The sequence below is a fragment of the Poecilia reticulata genome, chromosome 17 (assembly GCF_904066995.2).
Source record: "Poecilia reticulata chromosome 17, P_reticulata-male-v2, whole genome shotgun sequence".
NCBI lineage: Eukaryota > Metazoa > Chordata > Actinopteri > Cyprinodontiformes > Poeciliidae > Poecilia > Poecilia reticulata.
The window spans coordinates 25799461-25822243 of record NC_088846.1 but is presented as its reverse complement, the minus strand read 5'-3'; the positions used below and the strand labels follow the sequence as shown (position 1 = coordinate 25822243).

Sequence of the window (22783 nt, the reverse complement as noted above, 5' to 3'; positions counted from 1 at the left end):
GAGAACAAGCCATAGGAAAAAAATCTTAGTTTTATGGGGGCAATGAGTGAGATAAGGTTTAGAAATTACAAAATAACCAAATATGTATTTTCTCATGTACAAATTAAAAGCATGAAAGGTAATAAAGAAAAGGAATAATTTTATTACGAAAGCAGTTTGTAAAAATCTCTATCTGGTAAAGTGCAGATTAATGGCATTTTTAATCAGCAGCAAATACACACAGAGGAAATGCTTTGTGAGAAAAATAATAAGCTCGGCCAAAGGAAGGTTAACAAACTGCCAGCAGAGATAGAAATTGGATAACGAGCAGAAAAAGCTGTTCTAATTCAAGGCAACAACTACAGATGCGGAAAAGGGATTTCACATATTTAATTTTAGGTGCTTATCGTGCTTCCTCTCGATAATGAATTTTTGAAAGACACACGATAATTGTCTTAAAAAATACTAAATGGAGGCAGAAGAATGTGAAGGTGAAAGTAGCTGTAGTTCATTCAGCAAAAGAGTTTTAACCTTTATTGTAAAATGTCAGCTTTGTACTGACTGAGGCTTTTTAAAAATATGGTTAGTCCTGTGTCTGTTCATGGTTCTTATGTATGTTTATAAATATGCACATGTGATTCATTTACTTTCCAGATGTTATCAGTAAAAGTTAAAATAATTCTCATGTAAGTTTAGTATGTAGAAAACCGTTTTTGCTGTGCAGGAATAATTGCAACTCAACATTTGGGGTAAAAGGTCATTAGTCTTGCAACATTTCCTTTTCACTGCAGGTTCTTCAACAACATTTCCATCACACTGGAGTCCAAACAATAATTAGACCAATTAAAATGTTACTTTTATTCTCCTGGAGTCACTTTCTTTTTAGAGAACAGCTGAAATCACACTGGGTAAACCCAAAACTATAACTAAGTATTTCTGAATCTACCAGCTTGACCTCTGCAGAGTTCAATGACCAAAAGCCCCATTTGTTCTGCTTGATGGATTTGTTTCTTGTTGTTTTTGCATTACATTAATCATTACTTTTAATAGCATCGTTCTTTTTTAGTGTAAGCACATCTGTGTAAAATATTGTCCATGTTATGATGCAGCTCAGCCATGCTGCTGTGACACATGACACCCATATGATGATCCAGAGCAGTAAGATTCCCGATTTATGGGGCTTTCTGTCTTTAAACAGGTCATCATGGTAACCGGGGACCACCCCATCACAGCCAAGGCCATTGCCAAAGGGGTGGGCATCATCTCTGAGGGCAACGAGACGGTTGAGGACATCGCTGAGAGACTGAACATCCCTCTGAGCCAGGTTAACCCCAGGTGTGTCTGTGTGTCAGGGCAGGTTGTGGTTGCGTGCTCAAGCGTCGAGGGGCAACCCGCTGTGAGATTGTTTGAGCCGCTCAGGATGTGAGCAGCGGACTGTCCCCGGGATGTGTGTCCAGGACGGAGTGTGTGCTCAAAGAACCGGCCGGCAAATATTATCATTCAAGAGTCAGATGGGAAGACTCTTCAAGTTAGATGCTAGTAAGATGGATTGAAAAAAATCTGGTTTTGTTTATATGAGTGGGAGAAAAAACGAATTCGGAGGACAAAAGTGAAACTTGTCAATCTCAGGTTGTATAGACGTGCATTTGATGTGGAAACAATGTTAAAATGACAATAAAGTTGATTAAAAGACTCCTGCAGAGAGGTCTATATGGTCTGTCAAGAAAATAATTATAACACTGAGCTCCTTGTCTTATTCCTTTGGTTTTTGTACAAAGAAGGGATTAAACTAAATAATTATGAAATGTTAATGAAAATGGGGGCGTTTTGTTCTATAGGAATCGTTTTGATTTATGTGGGAGAGAAACTTCTACATGTTTTTGTCAGGACTGGGATATAAACTGAACACACACACATCTACTCTTACTGGAAGACTAGACATTACAGAAAATATTTCAAGTTATGAAACTGAAAATCAAATTTGTAATTAAGTTTTTACCTTATTATAAATGTTTACTGTATGTAGCCTGCTGTATAGTGTTAAGCATTATTAATGGTAATTCTTTTTGATTCCTTCATCAGCCAGGAAATAAACACTAAGTTCTGGCTGCGATGCAGGCATTCTGCTTTTGAAATGACTAAATGCTTTAAGGAGAAGTATTGTGTGTTTTCCAACCACATGGTAGAATTTCACAGCCCAATCAAGTAATTATGTTACCTTCAGTTGTTACAAAAATGTTTTATATATGGAATATGGCTAAAAAGAAACTTGACTTTGTAATTTAGCGCCTTGAAATTGGGCTTCTGTCTCTTTAAGAAATCCCTGCTTTTCCAACAATCTGCCTTCATATCAACATTCCTCTAATAAGTGTTTACAAACATCTGCCGGAGCGTTGGACGGAGAAATAGTTCATATAATGAGCTTCACAGATGCTGCCAGGTGTTTGCTAATTGCTGCTGCTAGTCTGAAGGAGCTGACTGAGAGGGGCAGTGCTTGGCTCTCCCAAGCGTTTTACACACCCAAATGGTTGTCATGGGAGATTAAAGGATTTCTCAAGAGTGTATGAAGGAATCAAGACAAAACTCCAGATATGTTTTTGATGACTGAATAACATTGTAACATGATATAAAACTGAAAAAAGGCTATTTTACATAAAACCACCATTTTAAATTCTGTCTTTTCAGAGAAAATCCTGTAGACATAGCGTGTGTGCGTGTGTGTGTGTGTTAGTTGACACATTCAATGGCCAGGCAAGAAAATGTCAGATCGCCCCCTTCCTAGCGTGGTATCGTGACTCCATGGTGTTTTTGTTCATGCTATTCACAGGGATGCCAAGGCTTGTGTGGTGCACGGCTCAGACTTAAAGGACATGAGCTCCGAGTATCTGGACGACCTGCTAAGGAACCACACTGAGATTGTTTTCGCCCGCACCTCTCCCCAGCAGAAGCTCATCATCGTGGAGGGCTGCCAGAGACAGGTCAGTGGGTCAGAAGTGTGTGTGAGCGTGTGATCGGCTCTTTTTCAGGAAGCATTCATCTGGAATTTAGTAAGCTGGTTCATGTGGCTGAATGCAAGCATGTGTGTCTTGTGATAAACCCAGAAGAGGACGGGCGCATGAATGTTGCCGTTGACGTCTAAGTGTGGCGCTGTGCTTGAATAAAGGTGTGTGTAAGTGAGAGTGTTTGTGTGTCCCTGCCATTTACTGCTGAATGTGGCTTTCTATGTGTGTTTGTTTGAGTGTTCTTGAGCTTTTTGTTTGTGCAGGTGGTTCAATGGATGAATGCGCGGTTTTGTGCGTGCCTCTGCATGTATGTGAGAGTTCCTGCAACAGGGGCTTGTTTGTGAGCATATGGCTTAAAAACAAGTGTGCCTCTGTAGCGTTTATTATTACCAGTATCTTAAACTCCCAGATAAATCTCTGCTTTTATGCTCAAAAAGAATATTAGATCTCTGTATTGCACTCATGTATTGAGGTCATGCAACAATTCACCCCGACTCACTCATTCTGGCGCCATGTGACTGAATGATTGCTACTCTATTTAAATTTATTTTATTAATCTCCCCAGAGCTGCTGTGAAAAGACATTATTAAGACAGAGGGGGAAGGGCAGTGCAGCTGGTGACGGGAGGGGGGGAAAACTTAAATCACAGTACTTATCTTTCTCCTCTTCACAGTTTTTGTTTTTTCTTACGGGCACAGGGGGCCATCGTGGCTGTGACGGGGGATGGAGTGAACGACTCACCGGCTTTGAAGAAGGCAGACATCGGCGTTGCCATGGGGATTGCCGGTTCTGATGTGTCCAAGCAGGCAGCTGACATGATCCTGCTGGATGACAACTTTGCCTCCATCGTTACCGGAGTGGAGGAGGGTGAGTGCGAGGCGGTGAGACGATGAAAGAATACAAAAACAAAACAAAACAAAACAAAGATGGCAGACAAAAGAAAAGTCGGGCAGAAAACACTTGGAAAGAAAGAGCCATGCGTCATCAGATCATTTTTTTCTAACCATAAAAGGTTTTATGGATGGAAATTATTCTGATTTCTAGTAGAATTTACAGTATATGTTCTATATATAAGCTCTCGGCCTTGTGAGTCAGTGTCCTCCAACTTTTAACTGTGTCTGTACTTCAACACACCTAACTTAGAGAATTAGGTCATCAGCAGGACTCTGCAGAATTTGAATGCATGCTGGAAAAGCAATATAAACATTTTGAATCAAGTTTGCTGGACCAGAAACATCAAAAATTGGAGGATTAGAGTCTTGACTATGCTGAATAACAAACTTTACATATCGAGGCTGCACATACAGTGAATGGTACCGCTATCTATAACTTTGATATTCATATTTCATTGTTTCATGTTACTACTACAAACCTAAACGTATTTAGGTTTACAGAGCGGGAAAACATTGTGGAGACTTATAATTTAGAAGAGAAACATTTGCTTGTACAAAAAAAGAAGAAAGAGTTTATATTTAGCTCCCTTTAACCTAATGGCCTGAAAAATCATCCAATGAAACCAATTAAATAAAATTCAGTCTAGTGTGTGTATACAGCACCAATTCACAACAAATGTTGTCTTGAATCTCTTTACAAAAGAAAAATAATTTCAGTTCAATCACACATACATGTCAATTAATACTACATATCAAGAAATACAGTAAACTCAGTTAATTATTTAAATTAGTTTCAATAGATTGCATCAAGTCAATGATTTGCATCGTTTATTCCTGCTGGATGAGAACAGCAGAAAATCACATTGACTCTGCATGTGACCCTCAAATCAAGCATGCATGTAGCAACAGTGGAGAGAAAAACTTCCCTTTAACAGGAAGAAACCTCCAGCAGAACCTGGATTACTGTACATGGACATCTGTCACAACAAGAGAGTTAATTGTTCACTGATGTTTAAATTCACTTCTGTAAGGGCCTCAGAGGTTTATTAGAGAATATTAGGGAGCAAACGACCTCATAAAGACCAAGCAACACACCACAAAGATCAAGGAAAAGCTTGCTGAGAAGTTTAACACAAAATTGTATCGTAGACCTGTAGGTTTTTGATTTCTTGCCCGATTTTTTAATTTTTTAATGGGAAACAGTGCATTTGAGGTTTTGACACGAAATACATCTATGGGTGTGCCTGTGTTAACCTAAATGTTGTGAATTAAGAAGCTTGAAAAGCCAAGACATCATTCAGGCATTCCCAAATTGTTCAAATAGTTTTATTATATCAAAACTTAAGAATTTAATACACGTGTTTTTATTTTTTAATTTTTATTCTACCTTTTTAAAAACTCATTCAGATTAAAAACCACTTTTTCAAAGGAATCCAGCAACAAATATGACACAAATAAATCAACCTCCACTCAAAAATAAATGGCAGTGATTCAACTGTTTGTTTTGTTTTCATTTTTCAGTCAAATGTTGAGCTTTTTAAATAACTCTCATGTTTTATTTGTGGCTTTACACTTTTAAATGTTACTTATTTTTGTGAAAACATAAAACATCCTCCAAGATGGGTTGTAAATAAAGAAACCTTTTTAGTATGGAATAAAAAAGAAGCCTTTCTGGTTGTGTGTAATTTGAACAGTATTCAGAGGATGTAATGTGACATAGCACTGCACTCTGGGATTTCACTTGAGAGTTACACTGACAGCCATGAGATGGGACTGGAGACTTGCCTCGGGTGACAGCCGTTTAATTGAACTTGGGTTGCCTGATATGGTCTAGGAAAATCTGTTTCTAATGAGGTTATGCTGATAAAACAGTAAAAGGGAATTGTTAAGTATGTAGAATTTCTATCCTTAATAAGGAGAGGAAAACTGGGGAAAGATGGCTCAGAATATTCACTATATTTCGTTGTTAAAAAGACACATCTAGAAAGATAAATCATTTCAAGACTTATTATAGCCTCAATGTGAAATGTTTGCATGTCCTAATCCGTAGTCCAGAGATGGAAAATACAGCAGATTGTTCTCACAGAAATTCCTGCAGCTCCTGTTTGTCTTTGCCAGCCTCTCTGGCAGCTTTTTGATGCATCTTTTACATCAATTTTTCAGATGGCAGTCTTAAAAGTATGAAGACATTATTTCATCCTATTTCTAATCAACGTTGGATGTTTTTATTATGTCCCTTAATGTCTCATCTGCACTCCTTTTATGATTGATACTGTGAGATTCTTTCAGTCAGTTGGCCAGGGTTGTAATTTGCTAACTGGTAACAAAATATGCAGGTGCAAGAAAGATCTGAGCATAATGGGTGAATTTGTTTCAGCTGCATCAGATTCACTGTATTTGAAGGAAGATGTGAAGTTGAGAAAAGCACACAGTATGCAGATTGTTCCTCTTTTTCATTCATGTGAAAACAGATTTGTTTATTTTTGTATTGAATTGTGTCGAACATGTGAAGGTAGAAAAGGTTTCTAATATTTTTGTCACAAAAAAAACTGGTATTTTAACGTGGATGTGTAAAGTTTGGAGAACCATTGTACATGTTTTGTCTTTCATGAATCCCCATAAGAATTTTCATTATTAATATTAACACATCAAAACATTTTTTTAAAATAATTTCTGGATGAAAAAAGAAAAAAGCCTTTCTCCCTCTGCTTGTGCACAGGTCGTCTCATCTTTGATAACTTGAAGAAGTCCATCGCTTACACATTAACCAGCAACATCCCAGAGATCTCGCCCTTCCTCCTCTTCATCATCGCCAGTGTTCCTCTTCCTCTGGGAACCGTCACCATCCTCTGCATCGACCTGGGCACTGACATGGTGAGCAGTGCAACAAAGGAAAAAATTATTGTGCGGTGATGCCAGTAATAATTTTTTTTTTGCTCTAGTGTTTAAGTCTGAAAGTTTGATACTTTTCATTTTTTCTCTAGTTTTGCCTTTGTAGTGTTCTCCTTTTTTTTTACATTCACTGTGGCTTTATTGCAATTTTATTGCTCTAACACAAAATTACAACCAGTATAATGTTTCATATTTATCTCTTTTTACTAAATTATCCTGTAATTTTTGGTTAATTTTAGTAGTTCTCCTCATTGAAAGGGTGCTAATTGTAAGCGTGTTGCATAGCTACAGGCAAGGTAAAGGTGACATTAAGGGAAATTGTGTTACTAGTGTCAAATATGAGAGCCTGGAGGTACAAAAAGAGCAACTGTTTGGTTTAATTTGCTCTTTCTATCAGTGGGGGAAATTTGCTTTTGGCTTTTTGCCGACGTCCATTTGTTCGAGCAGAACAAAGGCCGGGTGACACTCACATGCAGATTTACATTTCACATGCCTGCCATTTTCAGATGCCAGTCTCTGCTTTGTATTTCCAGTTGCAACAAAAAGAGTTGCTGGCATGCTGCTTGCCTGAGGGGCGTAATCCATCATTACAGAAAGAAAGGAATCGCAGAATGAAAAATTCAGAGGGACTTTTCTGCGCATTACTTTAATTTTTGCATTTTGTCAGCCATCAAAACACCAGTAGGCAGTAGAAAATGGTGCATCCTATAAGGCTGGAGTTAAAAGTCAGTAGGTAGATGTTTTATAGTTTCTCCCGGTAAACTGAAGACAAGCTTTCATCTTGGAAAATAATCCTTTTTTTTTTTTTTTTTACTTTTTCATATTTTGTCACATTTCTAAAAAGTGTCTGCATCCTTCAGGAGGAGTTGGTCCACAGTGATAACTTGAGATGTCTTCTCATTATTTTTTAGATTTTATATAATAGACAAACACATTGTGGAGCATAATCTTGGAGTAACGATACATGATTTTACAAAATTTTGTTTGCAAATATAGAAAAGGTGTAGTTAGTTAAGCCAAGTATTGCTGTAGTTACAGCTGCAGGTTTTTTGGATTATAACTCTACCATTGCATTGACCTAAACCATTTTGTTAGTTTATTTGTTTCATAATGTAGCAATGAATATCCCGGATTTGTTTGGAAGCTCTTTGTTCCTTAATGTTCTCTAACAAACCTCGTTTTCACATAAAATCTGAATTAATTCAGTTCAAAATTATTTAATTTATCCAAAAGGGAATTAAATCTAAGGGCTGCATGGTGGAGCAGTTGGTAGAGCTGTTGCCTTGCAGCAAGAAGGTTCTGGGTTCGATTCCCAGCCCCGGTCTTTCTGCATGGAGTTTGCATGTTCTCCCTGTGCATGGTGGGTTTTCTCCGGGTACTCCGGTTTCCTCCCACAGTCCAAAAACATGACTGTCAGGTTAATTGGTCTGTCTAAATTGTCCCTAGGTGTGAGTGTGTGTGTGCATGGTTGTGTGTCCTGTGTGTCTCTGTGTTGCCCTGCGACAGACTGGCGACCTGTCCAGGGTGACCCCGCCTCTCGCCCGGAACGTTAGCTGGAGAGGCACCAGCAACCCTCCTGACCCCACTGAGGGACAAGGGTGTTAGAAAATGGATGGATGGATGGAATTAAATCTAATTAAACACAAGTGGTCTCCATTTTCTTACCAGATGTGATCTGGAAGTAATTGGGTCACTGGATTTTATTAAGGAGTAACAGAATAAAGGGGAGGAGTGAGTGCCCAGTTTATTTTAGATTTTTACTTGTAAAAAGATAAAAGCTGTATTTTGTTTGTGTGCTACTTTGTGCACATAAAACCCTAATAAGATATATTGAATTTTCTCATTATGACAAAATGAGAAAAAGATCCGAGATATTAATTATCTTGCAAAGTTTGCTGTCTTCCCATTGCTCTAATTTTCCTTTAGGCGTGGGATAATGGATACTGGATACTGTTAATATAATCAACATTATTACATAAAAAAACAAAAAACATTTACATTGACATCTCTAAGTAATAGAGAATGAACATCTGGATATTTTGAAGCAACACGAGAAAAAGAACATCTTCATGCAGAAGAGTTGAAAAAGTGTTCATACTGAAGCACACAGTTAAAATCACTGATTTCCCGTGTCTGCCAGTAATAGTGTTACAGCTTGTTTACAGCTCAGAGCAACTCCTGGCTACAGGCTCAAGGACTCTGCAGAGATTTTGCAGCGGCGACCAGCACATGGAGTCTGCTCTGATTATTTTTAGCAAGGGAAAGAGCGGCCAAATCAGGATGTTTGTCTTCATGCTTAGGGACGCCGCATGAGAGACATTTGAAGACTGAACATCGTTTCATGTGCACTTTCAAAAGCATATATAGACATTAGAAAAATATCTGTCAGACATTTTGTTCCAGCTTCCTCCACTGCTGCAGGTCAGAGGAGAGCAACACCAAAGCAAACTGGATTTGCAGACAACACAGGACGTGTGCGCAGTTTCGAGCACTGCCAAGTCCCCACCTCAAATCCCACCTAAATCCTGGAGATTTCCTTCCCTAAGTCAAACATATTGCTCTGTTGCTCACCTAGTAAACCCAGCCAATATGAGATCTTTATTACAGGAACCTTTTTACCCTTTTGTTTTATGAATGTCCCGAAATTCATCTCATCCAAACCTCCCTCTGTAATTGTCGTCGCTTCCTCTTTCCTCTGCTTTCGCCCTCTCTCTTCCTCTCCCGCTGCACAGTGATTGCATGATCATATCAGCAATAAGTCTAGTCCAACCTGCCTTTTTAAGGATGCAGCAAAAGCAAATCCCTACATGTTTATTGTTCTGATGTAAAGTAAGCTCTTTTCTCCCTTGTTCCTGCAGGTCCCTGCTATCTCCTTAGCTTATGAGTCGGCTGAAAGTGACATTATGAAGCGACAACCAAGAAATCCGAAAACAGACAAGCTGGTCAATGAACGCCTCATCAGCATGGCGTACGGACAGATAGGTCTGTTCTCCCGAATCTATAAGCCTTCTCACCAGCAGATCTTAAACTTAAATCACTGTGACAGGCCTCTTGTATTGACTTTATAGAGATAATAAACATTTCTGTCATAAAAACTTAAATACTGACATTTATCATAAATTCTGGCGCCTGTAAATGTTTAGGTAGGTGCAGTTACAGAAATAGAACCAGAGGTGAGCAGACGTTTCCTTGGGTTTCTTGTAATTCTTGTGACATTTACAGCAAATTGAGAGAGGCAAGTGCAGCTATTAGCACAACTTAATCTTGGCCATGTTTTACTGGTTGGAGCCTCTCTTGAACACGTGCTTCTTATCTCTGGTTTTATTTGGTTTGGGAATTGTGAAGGATCAAAGGCTGGCCCAATTTCATACGCTGTTAAATAGGGCAAAAATATGACAGGGCTTCACTTAAAACTGAATGAGCTCAGAACAGCCGACAACGAGCATCAATTCTGGGCATTAATTCCCGTAAAATGAAGGTGGAAAGGTTTGCAAGACACAGCAGATCACATTTATTAAAGACCTCTGTAGCTGGAGGACAGGCGGATTTAAATGTTTAACTGAAGAGGCGACGCGAAGGTGACACCTAACAAGTACATAAGCAGAATTAACAAAATGAACATTATCAGAATCTACCAAATCAAATCTAACTTATTTATGTAGGGCATTTAAAGCTGCAATTTGCAACTTTTATAACACATTTGTTGTCGCTATGTAGTGGCAGTATGGTGGTGTGAGACAGATAGTCCTCTGCCTTCTCCCAGTGCTCCCAGTACTTACTAGAAACAACCAATCAAATCCAGGAGGCGGGTCTTTTGAAAGGACAGTTTCATGGGTCTGAGAATGAAGAAATGAAGTGATGTTTGTGAATCATCTAGTTGTGTCTTAGAAATGAGTCTCTATTGATGCACTTCTTCTGAATACTGTATTTGGGACCAATATTTGGAGTTTACGATATTTGTTAACATCACGACTGACTACGCTGCTTTTGCTGTAACGTTACCATCTTTTAAAATTATTTCTTATAATTGCTGAGGGATTATCTAATTAAGTTTTAATGCTCTGTGGCAGGGGTCTGCAACCTGCAAGTTGTTTTTTGAATCCTTTACAATGGCTCTTTATAACTGACTAAGATGATAAAAAAAATCAACAAAGTCAAATATGGATACAATAACAACAACATTAAGGTTTTGAATTTGCCAAAACATGCAACTTTTATTGGCACAACTTGGAAACTATGTACTTTTTAAAATTTTTTTTCTTTCTTACAAAATTTCTACAAATATCAACATCCTTCGGAAGACAATGAATCTGTCTTATATTCCTAAACGTCTTATGTTGGTATTTTTAATAGAACTAAAATGTTGACTTTTCAAATATAACACCAAGTTTTTAAAGTTGGTATCCATCAAAAATGAGAAGTTGTCATTTTTAAAAGGTCATGTAAACGAGATCTTTTAGCTGCAGTGAGGGTAAAAAGTGTCTCTTTGCACTGTAAAGGTTGCACACAGCTGCTCTATGAGCTTCTGTAACTTGTGTCATGATTACAAATCAAATGTCTTCAGTTTCCATTAACTTTTCAAGCATCCAGCATACCGACATGAGTGAAGTCTCTAGACAGCATAGTGCCAGAGTAAGGAAGTAATGTTATTATTGGGTTATTGCTGCAATATTTAAGTGTGCAACACGTGTGTGTGCCTGTGCAGTTCACATGTGGCAAAATTTTACATCTGAAATCTGTGTCAGCTTGACTTAACAGGTGATTAAATGTGCATGTAGCATTGTTTCATACTTTGTTTGGAGACAGTTCAGAATGTCTTACAATTATTGACTATCCATCCATTGATTATTTACTGTCTCCAGCAGAGATCAACGACATTCTTGCTGAATGGCCACAGTTCTAACGTCTGCGCCACCATTCAGTCCAGCGTTGTACCATTAATTTAGCAATGTTTGGAAAATGATATATTTTCTCTTTTCAAAACAAATCTGTCACTGACACAGCAAGGCAGCCAGTTGACGAAGCTGTCAAGATGCAGGACACACAAAAAAATTGGAAATATTAAAAGCAACTGCATCTTGCTTTTCAGAAACAGCCCTTATGCAGGGAGTTATTTACCCACATATCGAACACAGATTAATAACCATCATCTCAGCTCTCTGTCAGACAGCCAGTCAGTTAGGTTCAGTCTCTGAAATACGATGTCAAGGCATCACGTTGAAAATATAACAGCTTATCTCCTAATATTGCAGTCGTCAGCTGTCTGATTCAGCATTACTCCCCCCAAAAAGCAACATTTAGAGGCTGAAGGCAGAGATGTTCACAACCATTACAGCCTAAAAATATAAACTGTTTAGAGATCCGAGTCTTTTTGTACAGGCCCGTTTGGCATGTTTCTTCTCCTAAATGCTCCTTAATAACACCGGCTCAGTTGTTATACTGTGCTGTCATACGACAGATGGGAAATGATTTACATGATTGTCTGGAGTGATTAATGGCTCAATATGGATTTGACAGTGATAAAGCAGCTTTTGGAATCTTAAAACTTTACACAGCCTTTTTTTTTAGTGTTTGATGTCACTTTTATCTCTGTCAAACAATGTGAGCTAGATAAAAACATTATGATATAAAGACCCGATACTCATATTATTGAATTCCAGCTTAGTCAACAAAGAGTCAACACCAGAGTCCTGTCTCCCCAGATAACTAGTTTTGTTGGTATTATTTGTAATAAAATAACTTACTGCATCATCTGTTCTCTTTGCAACGTTGGTAGAAAAAGCGTAAGCAGCTTAATCTCAAACTGAAAAATTTAAATATATTTACATTTATTCTGATGGGGAAAAACAAGTGTTAAGAAATATAATTTCAAATAAAATCAAACGTACGAGTTAGTAGTCTATGACATTGAAAAGGGAAACCCCGTAGTTTTCTATAAAATACCACAAATTTGGGCTACATAGAGGGAAGGCTCTTGCATGATTCAGGTTTTCTACACGATTTAGATCTGGGAAACTGAGATGGTTATGAAAGACGGTTGTTTCAACTGATCTGTCCAGATGTTTGGATAATTATCCTGCTTTGGAAGCCAATGATCATCAGTTTATGACAGAAACCAACAGATTTTTATTTGAACTGTCCTTCAGAGATGTCATGACTTTGACAGAGAAACATCCCCACAGCATAATAAGACCTTTATCATACCTAACAGTTGTCGGATTGTCTGCTCCATTTTAAAAAGTGGCTAATGAAAATAATCTTCTGTCATATATAATTTACACCAGAAGGAAACAGAACACAGTGGATTACCAATAAAAATATTATTTTCAAATAAATTACCTTTCATTGATCACATTTAGTTGAGGTGACAATTATAGCAGCACTGGTGTTTTTGTGAGAATAATTTATTTCTTACCATAAGACTCAGAATAAATTAACTCACATTAAATGCTGGATTTTCCTGCACTGCTTGTTCCAATACTCCTTTTCCAGGGACTCAATTTTCTTCCAAATTTCTCATGCTTTGTATTTTTGACTCCTTTATTTGTGAGTCAAAGTACAGTAATGTGAGACAACTGTGGAACATAAATTGAAATGGGTCCTGAATTTAGTTGTGCAGCATAACTGAGGAGCTCACACCTCCAACCTCCTGTTGTTCCAGGTTTGAAAGTATTTAACCAAATCAGCAGCATTTAATCAGTTTGAGTCATTAACTGATCATCACAGCAGGATTGTAAGCATAAGCTTTCTCACGCAGCGAGGTGTAAACTCAGTGCATGAAAATGTAGCCATTGCACAATCTGTGGGCTTTTCTTGTCAGAGTTGGGAACCTCTGGCCCAGAACAGATCTAGTTGAGAACTTTTGACAGGACTTGAAATTTAATGTTCACAGACATTCTCCCTCCTGCCAAAGCTTGAGCTATTTCGCAAAGAGGAACATGGGAAAAGACTCTAAATGTAGAAAGCTGGTCGAGGAATACCCCAAAAAGGCTCCCAGCTGCAGTTGCAATTTAAAATGGGCTCTGTAGCCCCCTTAGCACTGCCTGAGGGGGCTACATGCAAACACACACCACATTTTTTATATTTTTACTTGCAAAAATTTGGTTATCGCGACACAATTAAGAAGTTTGTGTTGGTTTATCACATAAAATCCTAATAAAAGGAGATTTTGATTCCAATGTGACAAAATGTAAGTAGTTTGAATACTGCAGAGTTTATATGTAAATATTGTAAATATGCCAGCTGGTGTAAGTGCAGTTGAAGAGTAATTAAAAAATAACTTCAATCAGTTGGCACCTTTAAGCCACAGCAGAACAAAAATGATTGTACAAACAGTGCAAAAGACATTTCTGCAGATTTCCTCCAGTGTTTTCCATACAAGTCAATACAACCTGACAGAATATAAATTGTGAATAGAAATAAATGATTTTAATTTCTGACAGACTTGTGAGAAACCTGGAGACAACCATATTAATCATGATGAATTGTGTTTGGAGCAACTAATGGACAATAAATGAATTTTCTATGCTAACATGACATGACATTTGTCTCTATTTTCTTTACATTACAGTCTATCTGTTGCTGTAAAGGGGCATTAAACACAGATTTATATTTGCAAAATTATCATATGTACCCAGAACATGAAATACTGGTAAAAAAAAAGAAATACTATAGTTTTAGCTAGTTGTAACTAAAATATATTAGTGTTGGTGCCTTATTAAGAAGTGGTTATTCTTCCCTCTAGGTATGATCCAGGCTCTGGCCGGATTTTTCACCTACTTTGTGATCTTGGCTGAAAACGGCTTCCTCCCTAAAGACCTGGTGGGCATCCGCATCAGCTGGGATGACCGTGAATTCAATGACCTGGAGGACAGCTATGGACAGCAGTGGGTAAGGAGCAGGAGCACATAGTCGCCAGCATGGCTTTATGAATATTTGCTCATATAAAACAAATAAAACCTGCTTTTCCAACTTTGCAGACGTATGAACAGAGGAAGATCATTGAATTCACCTGCCACACAGCCTTCTTTGCCAGCATTGTGGTTGTCCAGTGGGCTGATCTGATCATCTGCAAGACCAGGAGGAATTCACTCATTCAGCAAGGCATGAAGTAAGTAATCATCAGAACTGTTATCGGTTTTATTGTGATGAAAGAAGCAGAGCATGTGAAGCACAAATGTTTAAATAATGGAAAGTACTGACTTTTGGGGATCTTAATGATCTGGATGTTGGTTTCATTGTGTAGTTTTCTTTTTATTATTGGTAGGGATGTAACAATATGAAAATATGGGCTGAAATGTATCAGTATTGCTGTTATGGTCAATAATCAATATGTTTTTATATTATATCACTTTCCCCACCCTTCCAACATTGGGAAATGGTCATCCCAATGACATTGCTTCTGTGCTTGTCACATGACCAAAATTGGACATCCACTGCCTGACACATAAATGGGAAATAGATTGAAATCAATATCATCAACCTGGTTTTACTAATTGGACCAATATCGCACTGCAAAAACACAAAATCTTATCAAGTTTTCTTGGTCTAGTTTCTCACGCAAATATCTTCGTACACTTGAAATCAGACAAAACTAGCTTGGAAGTTATTTTTCAGCAAAATGTAGGAGCTTGTTTTAAATCAGTAATGCCTTAATTTTGATGAAAAGGTAATAATCCAGTGGAACAAGACACGTACAATATGGGAAAAATGGCTTGTTACACCAGCAGATTATTTCACTTACAACTAACACTTTTTCATAAATATTAAGGAATTGTATACATAAAACAGGCTCCTACTTTGTGCAGAAAAGTTGCTTGTAAGTTAGTTTTGTCTTACAAGGAATTCATGCACATAAGTAATAATAACAAAACATAATGAGAATATTATTACTAGAATAATTTATAGGGCAATTGACACAATTGAATGTGCTTGATGTAAAAATACAGGATGGAAAATAAGCAAGCAAATGTTTCTTCACTATGCAAAAAGAAAAAAAGTAATGAACCCAGGAAAAAAAGTTAATTTTATGCCAAATTCTTGTTTCTTTATTTCAGGCCGTGTTCTTAGTGGTACGTACATTTTGTCTTTTCTACTTCCAACACATTTCCTGATGTGTGTGCAACAGGAACAGGATCCTGATCTTCGGCCTGTTTGTAGAGACGTCCCTGGCTGCCTTCCTCTCTTACTGCCCTGGGATGGACGTGGCCCTGCGCATGTACCCCATAAAGTATGCACCGTATACACGCATCTCCACTGAACCGAAAAATAACCCCTTGAAGACCTAATAGCTTGCCATTAGCCTGTTACTCTCAACTTCAAATGAAGTCTCTGGTCTTTTTAAACACCACCTTGTTAGCCCCTTAATATTCAAAAATGACTGCAGTGAGTTTAACAATTTGCACTGTGCCTCTGACTCTTCGCTGTCTGCGTACGCCTCCCTCCTCCCTGACTCCATTTTTCCTGTTGCTCTCAGGATTCTGTGGTGGTTCTGTGCCTTTCCCTACAGCCTGCTCATTTTTGTTTACGATGAAGTCCGTAAATTCATTCTGCGGAGGCGCCCAGGAGGTAAGCAGTTTTAAGGATGAAAAGGTTTTCAGCTCGTTTGTTTTTATTGGATGAAAAATTAAGTAAGGAAACAACAGTTTAACATCCCTTTTGCCCATTTGCTATTTTCCACTAAAACTGTGGCCCTTGTCTACTGCTCGTGTCTCAGCTTTCCAAACTGTCTGTGTAATATGCCCCAAATAAGACTTTCCTCTTTTAATTTGAAACTGTCATGGCTGCTCGGTTTGGCATTAAAGTCCTAAAGTCTCCATGCACATAAATCCCCTCTGCAGCAGATGTTGTGCTGTGTATGCTGCTATGCAATTTATCAAGTACTTTCTAGAAGATGTGATTAAACAGACACAGCACTTTGTTATGAAAGTATTTTCAGCCAATAATTAAAATGTTCAAATCCTCATTTATCCACCTGTAAGCTTCTTGGAGGCAGCAATAGCTTTCAATGTCTTGCTCAAGGACACTTTGACAAATTACAAGACTGGATTTTAGATCTTATTTTCAGCTGGATGATGAGAAACATCCCAGGAAATCAGGCACAACTAAAAAACAGAATGAAATGAAACATACATAAATATACTGGTGGGGGTTACAGCAGCATGCAGTTTTGCTCACCTCTGTGTGAATGTAGTGCTGAAATCAATATAAATCTGAAACTTTATGAAATGGTCACCTACTTGTTAACATGTACAAAAACTTTAATTTTAGCATCCATTCAAAGATTTATATATTTAAAGCTATTGATAATCTTGGACAGATTAGTCTGCTTTTCTAATTTAAGGTAATCATTTATCCTTTCTGAGAAAACACTGCACACCGTTCCATAAGGAATTCACATATCAAAATGCTTACAAAGATGGCAAACCATGATTTATAGTGAAGGAAATAAGTATTTGATTCCCTGTTGATATACAAGGTTGCTCACTTAGGAACAAAAAACTATCAGGACATAATATGGTTGTTTCATGTACAGAATATCAACAGAAATTATGAGAAAGTACATCACATAAAAGTTATTAGTGTTTGTATGTTATTGATTGAAATATATTTAATTTCTTGTCCAATCTGAACTCAGAACGTGGCGAAGAAACTTATGTTGGTGAGCACAGCACTCAGGCATTTTCTGTAGGTGGTCACCAGGTTTTTATGCATCTCAGGAGGGATTTTAACCAACTACTCTGTACAGAAACTCTCTAAATCCTTTAGGTTACTTGCCTGCTGCTTGGCAACTGGAAGCTTCTGCTCACATCATTGATTTTCTGTTAGACTGAAGTTTTTTTTTACCCCACCAACTGAACATACACTCCATAACGGTAGAGTGGCTCCTCTCTGGCTCCATCTTTACTTTCCTAGCAGTGTATCTCAGGTTATACTGTCATGCTGGAACACTGATCCATGACCCATCTTTGGTGTTCTCCTCCCAGACTTCATTATAAATCACACTGTTCAATAGATGTGGGGAAGTCATCATATGCTACTAGCAGAAAAACAGTCCGAGAACAATGTTTCCACGAGGTCATATCAACTCATTTCCTCCAAACACGGCAAGTTGAGATGATACAAAATAGCTGGACTTTGGTCTCATCTGACCACAGCAGATTCTTTCTTCTCTGAATCATTAAGAAGTTCACAGGTAAACCAAAGAAATGTCTGTACTTGCCTTCTTCATGAATAGGATGCAAATTTTCAGTCCATTACCATGTTTTACCTGCGGTGTTCTTGGTCACTGTGGTCCTGTAACTTTCCATATAGCTGCAGCACCCATTACCTTTCTTATGAATATTGTCACCCCTTGACCTCCTCGCATGGAGATATAGACCGAGGGTGACTGGTGGTCGTTTTAGGGTGTATTCACACCAGAAAAGTCCTTTGGTTCTTTTGTTTTGTCTGGACCGAAAGCAGACTTTTAATTTTTTTTTCATTTTGCATGGTTTGGTTTCACATTGTGCTTATTTGAAAGTGGACTATAATTTGCAAACACTGGTGACGATCATTGCTCCCACTGGACAAAAAAAAACCAAATATGGAAGTCCTGCATAACTGCAATACCACTTTGAATGAGCAGCTCATTAACCACGGATATCGCAGTGGGGGTATTTCTTGTTTTGGAACAGAGTCGGTATATGCTGCTGCAAGCTGAATCAGGGAGATCCTCTGTGTGTCCTGACCCATAACATGCTGGCAGCAGCATCACTAAGCAGAAAATGGTGCGATTTTATCACAACTTGTACAACCAGTAGTAGCATTAGCAACAAGGAAGAGCTTGCTTTGACCAAAATGCCCATCAGTGAATCATGAAGTCCAAAGAAACGTATATTTCCTGCTGTTGGGTCTCATCAAGGCACTGCAAAAACACAAAATCTTACCAAGTACTTTTGATCTAGTTTTTAGTGAAAATATCTTAGTACACTTGAAATGAGAAAAACTAACGTACAAGCAACTTTTTAGCAAGATACATGAGCTTGTTTTAAGTAAACAATTCCTTAAAACCACTGGCATCTATTTCACTTATAACACCACATTTTTCCCATGTTATAAATAAATTTTTGGCAAACCGTACCAAAGTTTGTTTGGAAACAAAGACCGCCTCAAAATGTGAGTCTTGGTTTGGTTGATTGAGGATTTGCATTATTGCATTCTCACCTGCACTAAAGGTCTGGACCAATGGGTGAAACAAACTCTGGTCCATTTAAAGTGAGCCAATTGTCTTAAAAGCTCTCACCTTCTCAAGAAACTCTGGCTGATGTTCACGGTACCCATCTACCTTCAACAGCTCCTCTATCTGTCCATGGCGGTTGGAGTTAAAGAAACTGATTCTGTGCACTTGTGTGCTGCATATATGCTAATAAATAGCTGATTCATCTGTGTGTAACATGGTAACATAACCAATCTCTGGGTGGCATAACTCTGGTTTTGTTATTCCCTCGATTATATGCAAACCCATTTTTATGTAATGCATTCTTGTCAGAAATTTATGTTAATACTGTCTTTTTAAAATAAAATAAAACCACTATAACATGCTTTTTTTTTGCAAGTGAGCAAATGTAGAAAATAAGCAAGGAATCAAATACTTATTCTCTGCACTGAATTTGTCATGTTTTCTTTTGGCGTCTATAGCAGAAACAAATCATCAGTCAATCAAGCAAAAATTGCTGCAGTTTGTTCTTGTGTCATTGTTTCTCAGTTTGAACCAGAATGAATAACAAATATGATGTAACTGAGTGATGAATTGCTGAGAAATGAGTCACAATTATTGATGATTACTGTCAGCTTTTATTTTGGTGAAATGCAAAAGATAACTGGTTGGGATGCAGGAACATTCAGCACCGGTTGCAGCTGTCTTATTGAAAAGTCCCATTGCGTGAATAAAGCAAAGGGAGTAACCTACCTTTAGTCTCTGACATGAATGAATGGCATCATTGTTAATTGTAGGATGCATTGTGAAACAGGATCTGCACTCATTTTCCATTTAAAAGTTTCTATCAATCCAAGCTGTAGTAAGAAAAAAAAACCCCCAGAAGCCTGATGGTTGGTAAATGCAACTGAAAACCACCAGGAGTCGAGCAGAAAGCAATCGATTCAATCCTGAACAATTCCTAGGCTATAAAAGCTGCTGCCTGTGCAACACTGGAATGATTATTGTTTGTCTCTCAAGTTTGATTTCTAACAAAATAGCATTTGAATGTACTGTTGTGTCAGGACAGTTTGCTCAGGAATCCTGTTTAATAAAAGGAGCATAAAAGCACAGCTTATAAACGAGAAAGTCTCTGTTGGTGAAATTCAAACATCCTCTTGACGGCTGAAATTTAATTTGATCTCAAGCTCGAGACAACTGGCACCAGATTGTGATCAGAGTTTTAAATAACTTTTTAGATCACTGTTTGCGGTCTTGAGAATAAAGAAATGTAAATAAAATAAAAACAAAACACACAGTTGTCTACCCCAGTTGAAATCTTGAGCTGAATTCAGACCTTTCAACGGAAAATTGGCCAGGTTTAGATTTTTCTTTCCTCTTGCACTTCTCCATCTATCAAAGGTCGCAGAATGCTGACCCCTGTCCTACAATGTCTCTGGTCATTAAGCCTTTTTGATGGATGTCAAGGCTTTTTGGGTCAGGCAGAAATTATTTCAGCTCCTCTTTGTTTGCCCCTACAACTGAAGAATCTGTTTTGCCCCACAGAGGTTTGCCAATTGCTGGAAGGTTCTGGTGAGAAGAAAACGCTCATCCTGAGCAAGAATAGATTTTTTTATTATTTTATTGAACTGTTCTGCTTTTCAGGATGGGATGATTGTACAATATACAACCAATAAAGTTTCAAAACAACCACTTGGTATAAACGTTTGAATTTATAATTCCTCTCTCGCTCTCTCCTTGAGAAGTCTGGTTCTGATAGGGACATTTTTAAAAATAAAATAAAACAATGACATTTTTCAACAAATTTGGTCACTAAAATTAAATGATATATTATTGTGATTGCTGACCTTTTTTTTTTGCATGTTTCCATTTGTATCATTGATAAAGTTATGAGTGGAAGGTCCTCTTGCGAATACCCTATTTTTTTAGTAGCTTCATAGATTTTCTTTAGCAGCTTCAAGTCATGACTCTTTATCAAAACTGGTTTATTTCAAAGTTATTGTGTAACCAAACTTATTCACGTGTGATTTTAACTGCAGCTCTTATTTAAATGAAACACCAAAATTGCATTTTTTCGACACTAGCGAAATATTGTCAAAGCTTTTTGCAGATTTGTTGTGGAAACACAGCTACTCATTTAAACAAGTCGAAGTTTAAAGCCCAGACTTTGACATGAACAATCTTTTTCTGGCAAGCCAATTTGATCTCCCGGCTGTATTCTGGGTTGAAGCACAGCACACTGGTTATCCTGTTTGCCAACAAGCTAATATCCAATATGTCAAACTCAGGCCAGGAAATAAACATACCTGATCACCCATCAACAGAGCCAATGCTAAATGATTGGAGAGGAAATTAAAGCAGGCTGATGAAGACTCTTGAGATATGCCCCGAAGATCATCCATACGATATGGAAACCTTACAATGGCTAGAAATCTGCTCTCTGCCAGAGCGTCTCAGCTGATGAGGGGCAAGACGTGGGCAGACAAATACAATCCATGCTGACAGTTAATCATTTCTGTTAATCTGTGTGTCACGGGCTGCTGATCAGACTCTGAGTTATAAGGGGATTCATTTGGAAATGTACGAAGAGAAAGGCAATGAGATGAATACAAATAGAGCGATACAATGGGTTATTATGAAACCTGTCATTTTTTTTGTGCCCTGACACTTTTCCTCTGTTTTTTCCTCTCTCTCTGTCTCTCTTGGTTTCTTCCAGGTTGGGTGGAGCAGGAGACGTATTATTAACATTCTGAAAATGTCAGTTTGCATCGTGTGTGTGTGTGTGTTTTACTTCCGGGCTTTGTGAGGGTGAAACTGCGTGTGTGTCTGTCAGATGTAATACTGCATGGATCAGTTCACAAATCCGATTATCATAAAATACTGCTGAAAAAAGGCTTGTGAGTTGTTCCTTTCTCCTGTTTCATCAGAAAACATTTACAACAAGATGATGTTCTTGTGCACCTTTGTGCCTTACGTAAACTCTTCCTGAAGTGATGTATTGTGGCCTTTGAGTGAAAAGCAACTGAATGATTTTCATCAGTTTGAAAGTTTTCAAATAAAATGGATTACTGTCTATGATTCCTTGTTGTTGACTATCATTCATTTTTTTGCAAGTACATTGCACAGAACACATCAGCTTTCTCCTTTCACATGCATGAATTGCTTCCTCCAGGTCACTCCAGAAAGTCCCTGTGGATCTCTTAAATTTATCCACAACGACCTTTTGTCCCTTTATGAGTAATAGCGATGGAAGCAGGGTTCCCTCTCATGGACCATTTTCTAAACTAATGTTTGGTTGGCCATGGGATTGATCATACAACACATTTTTTAATGTACATTAACATAGATCAAAGTCGCTTATTAACAGTGCAATTTTTCACCTACTATAAGTATTGTGCTGTTTATATTAAACATTCAATGTAATATTGCTCCTGGGCATTATTAACTTTGGACAGTAAGTGTTGCTTAGTATAGTGTGTGCGTGTGTGCGTGTGTGCGCGTGTGTGTGTGTGTGTGTGTGTGTGTGCGCGTGTGTGTGTGTGTGTGTGTGTGTGTGTGTGTGTGTGTGTGTGTGTGTGTGTGTGTGTGTGTGTGTGTGTGTGAACACTTTTATAGAGGACCACTTTTACAATACCTACCAACAAATGAAGGTCATTTGTGGAAAGTGATGATTTTTTCCTGGTCTTCACTTTTTTGCAGTTGTACTGAGCTCTACTTGAAATACAACATGTACGTCTTCATGCTCCTTATTCTAAAAACTGGTAAGATATGAATGTAAAAAACAGTATAGAATCCCCCAGCCCCCCACTTTATAGACCTGT

The 22783-nt window shown here is 38.0% G+C and overlaps 1 protein-coding gene across 1 annotated transcript in view; it reads left to right on the top strand.

Moving 5' to 3' along the window:
* The window catches only part of atp1a2a (ATPase Na+/K+ transporting subunit alpha 2a), a 61334-nt gene extending 39294 nt beyond the window's left edge, over positions 1-22040 (top strand). The window contains exons 15-24 of the mRNA XM_008433966.2: positions 1178-1314; positions 2807-2957; positions 3680-3848; positions 6594-6748; positions 9625-9748; positions 14511-14656; positions 14746-14876; positions 15894-15995; positions 16242-16333; positions 21679-22040. Of these exons, the coding sequence (XP_008432188.1) occupies positions 1178-1314; positions 2807-2957; positions 3680-3848; positions 6594-6748; positions 9625-9748; positions 14511-14656; positions 14746-14876; positions 15894-15995; positions 16242-16333; positions 21679-21707 (1236 nt within the window). The 3' untranslated portion in view covers positions 21708-22040. The remainder of the gene's footprint in view (positions 1-1177; positions 1315-2806; positions 2958-3679; positions 3849-6593; positions 6749-9624; positions 9749-14510; positions 14657-14745; positions 14877-15893; positions 15996-16241; positions 16334-21678) is intronic.
* Positions 22041-22783: the final 743 nt, after the last annotated feature.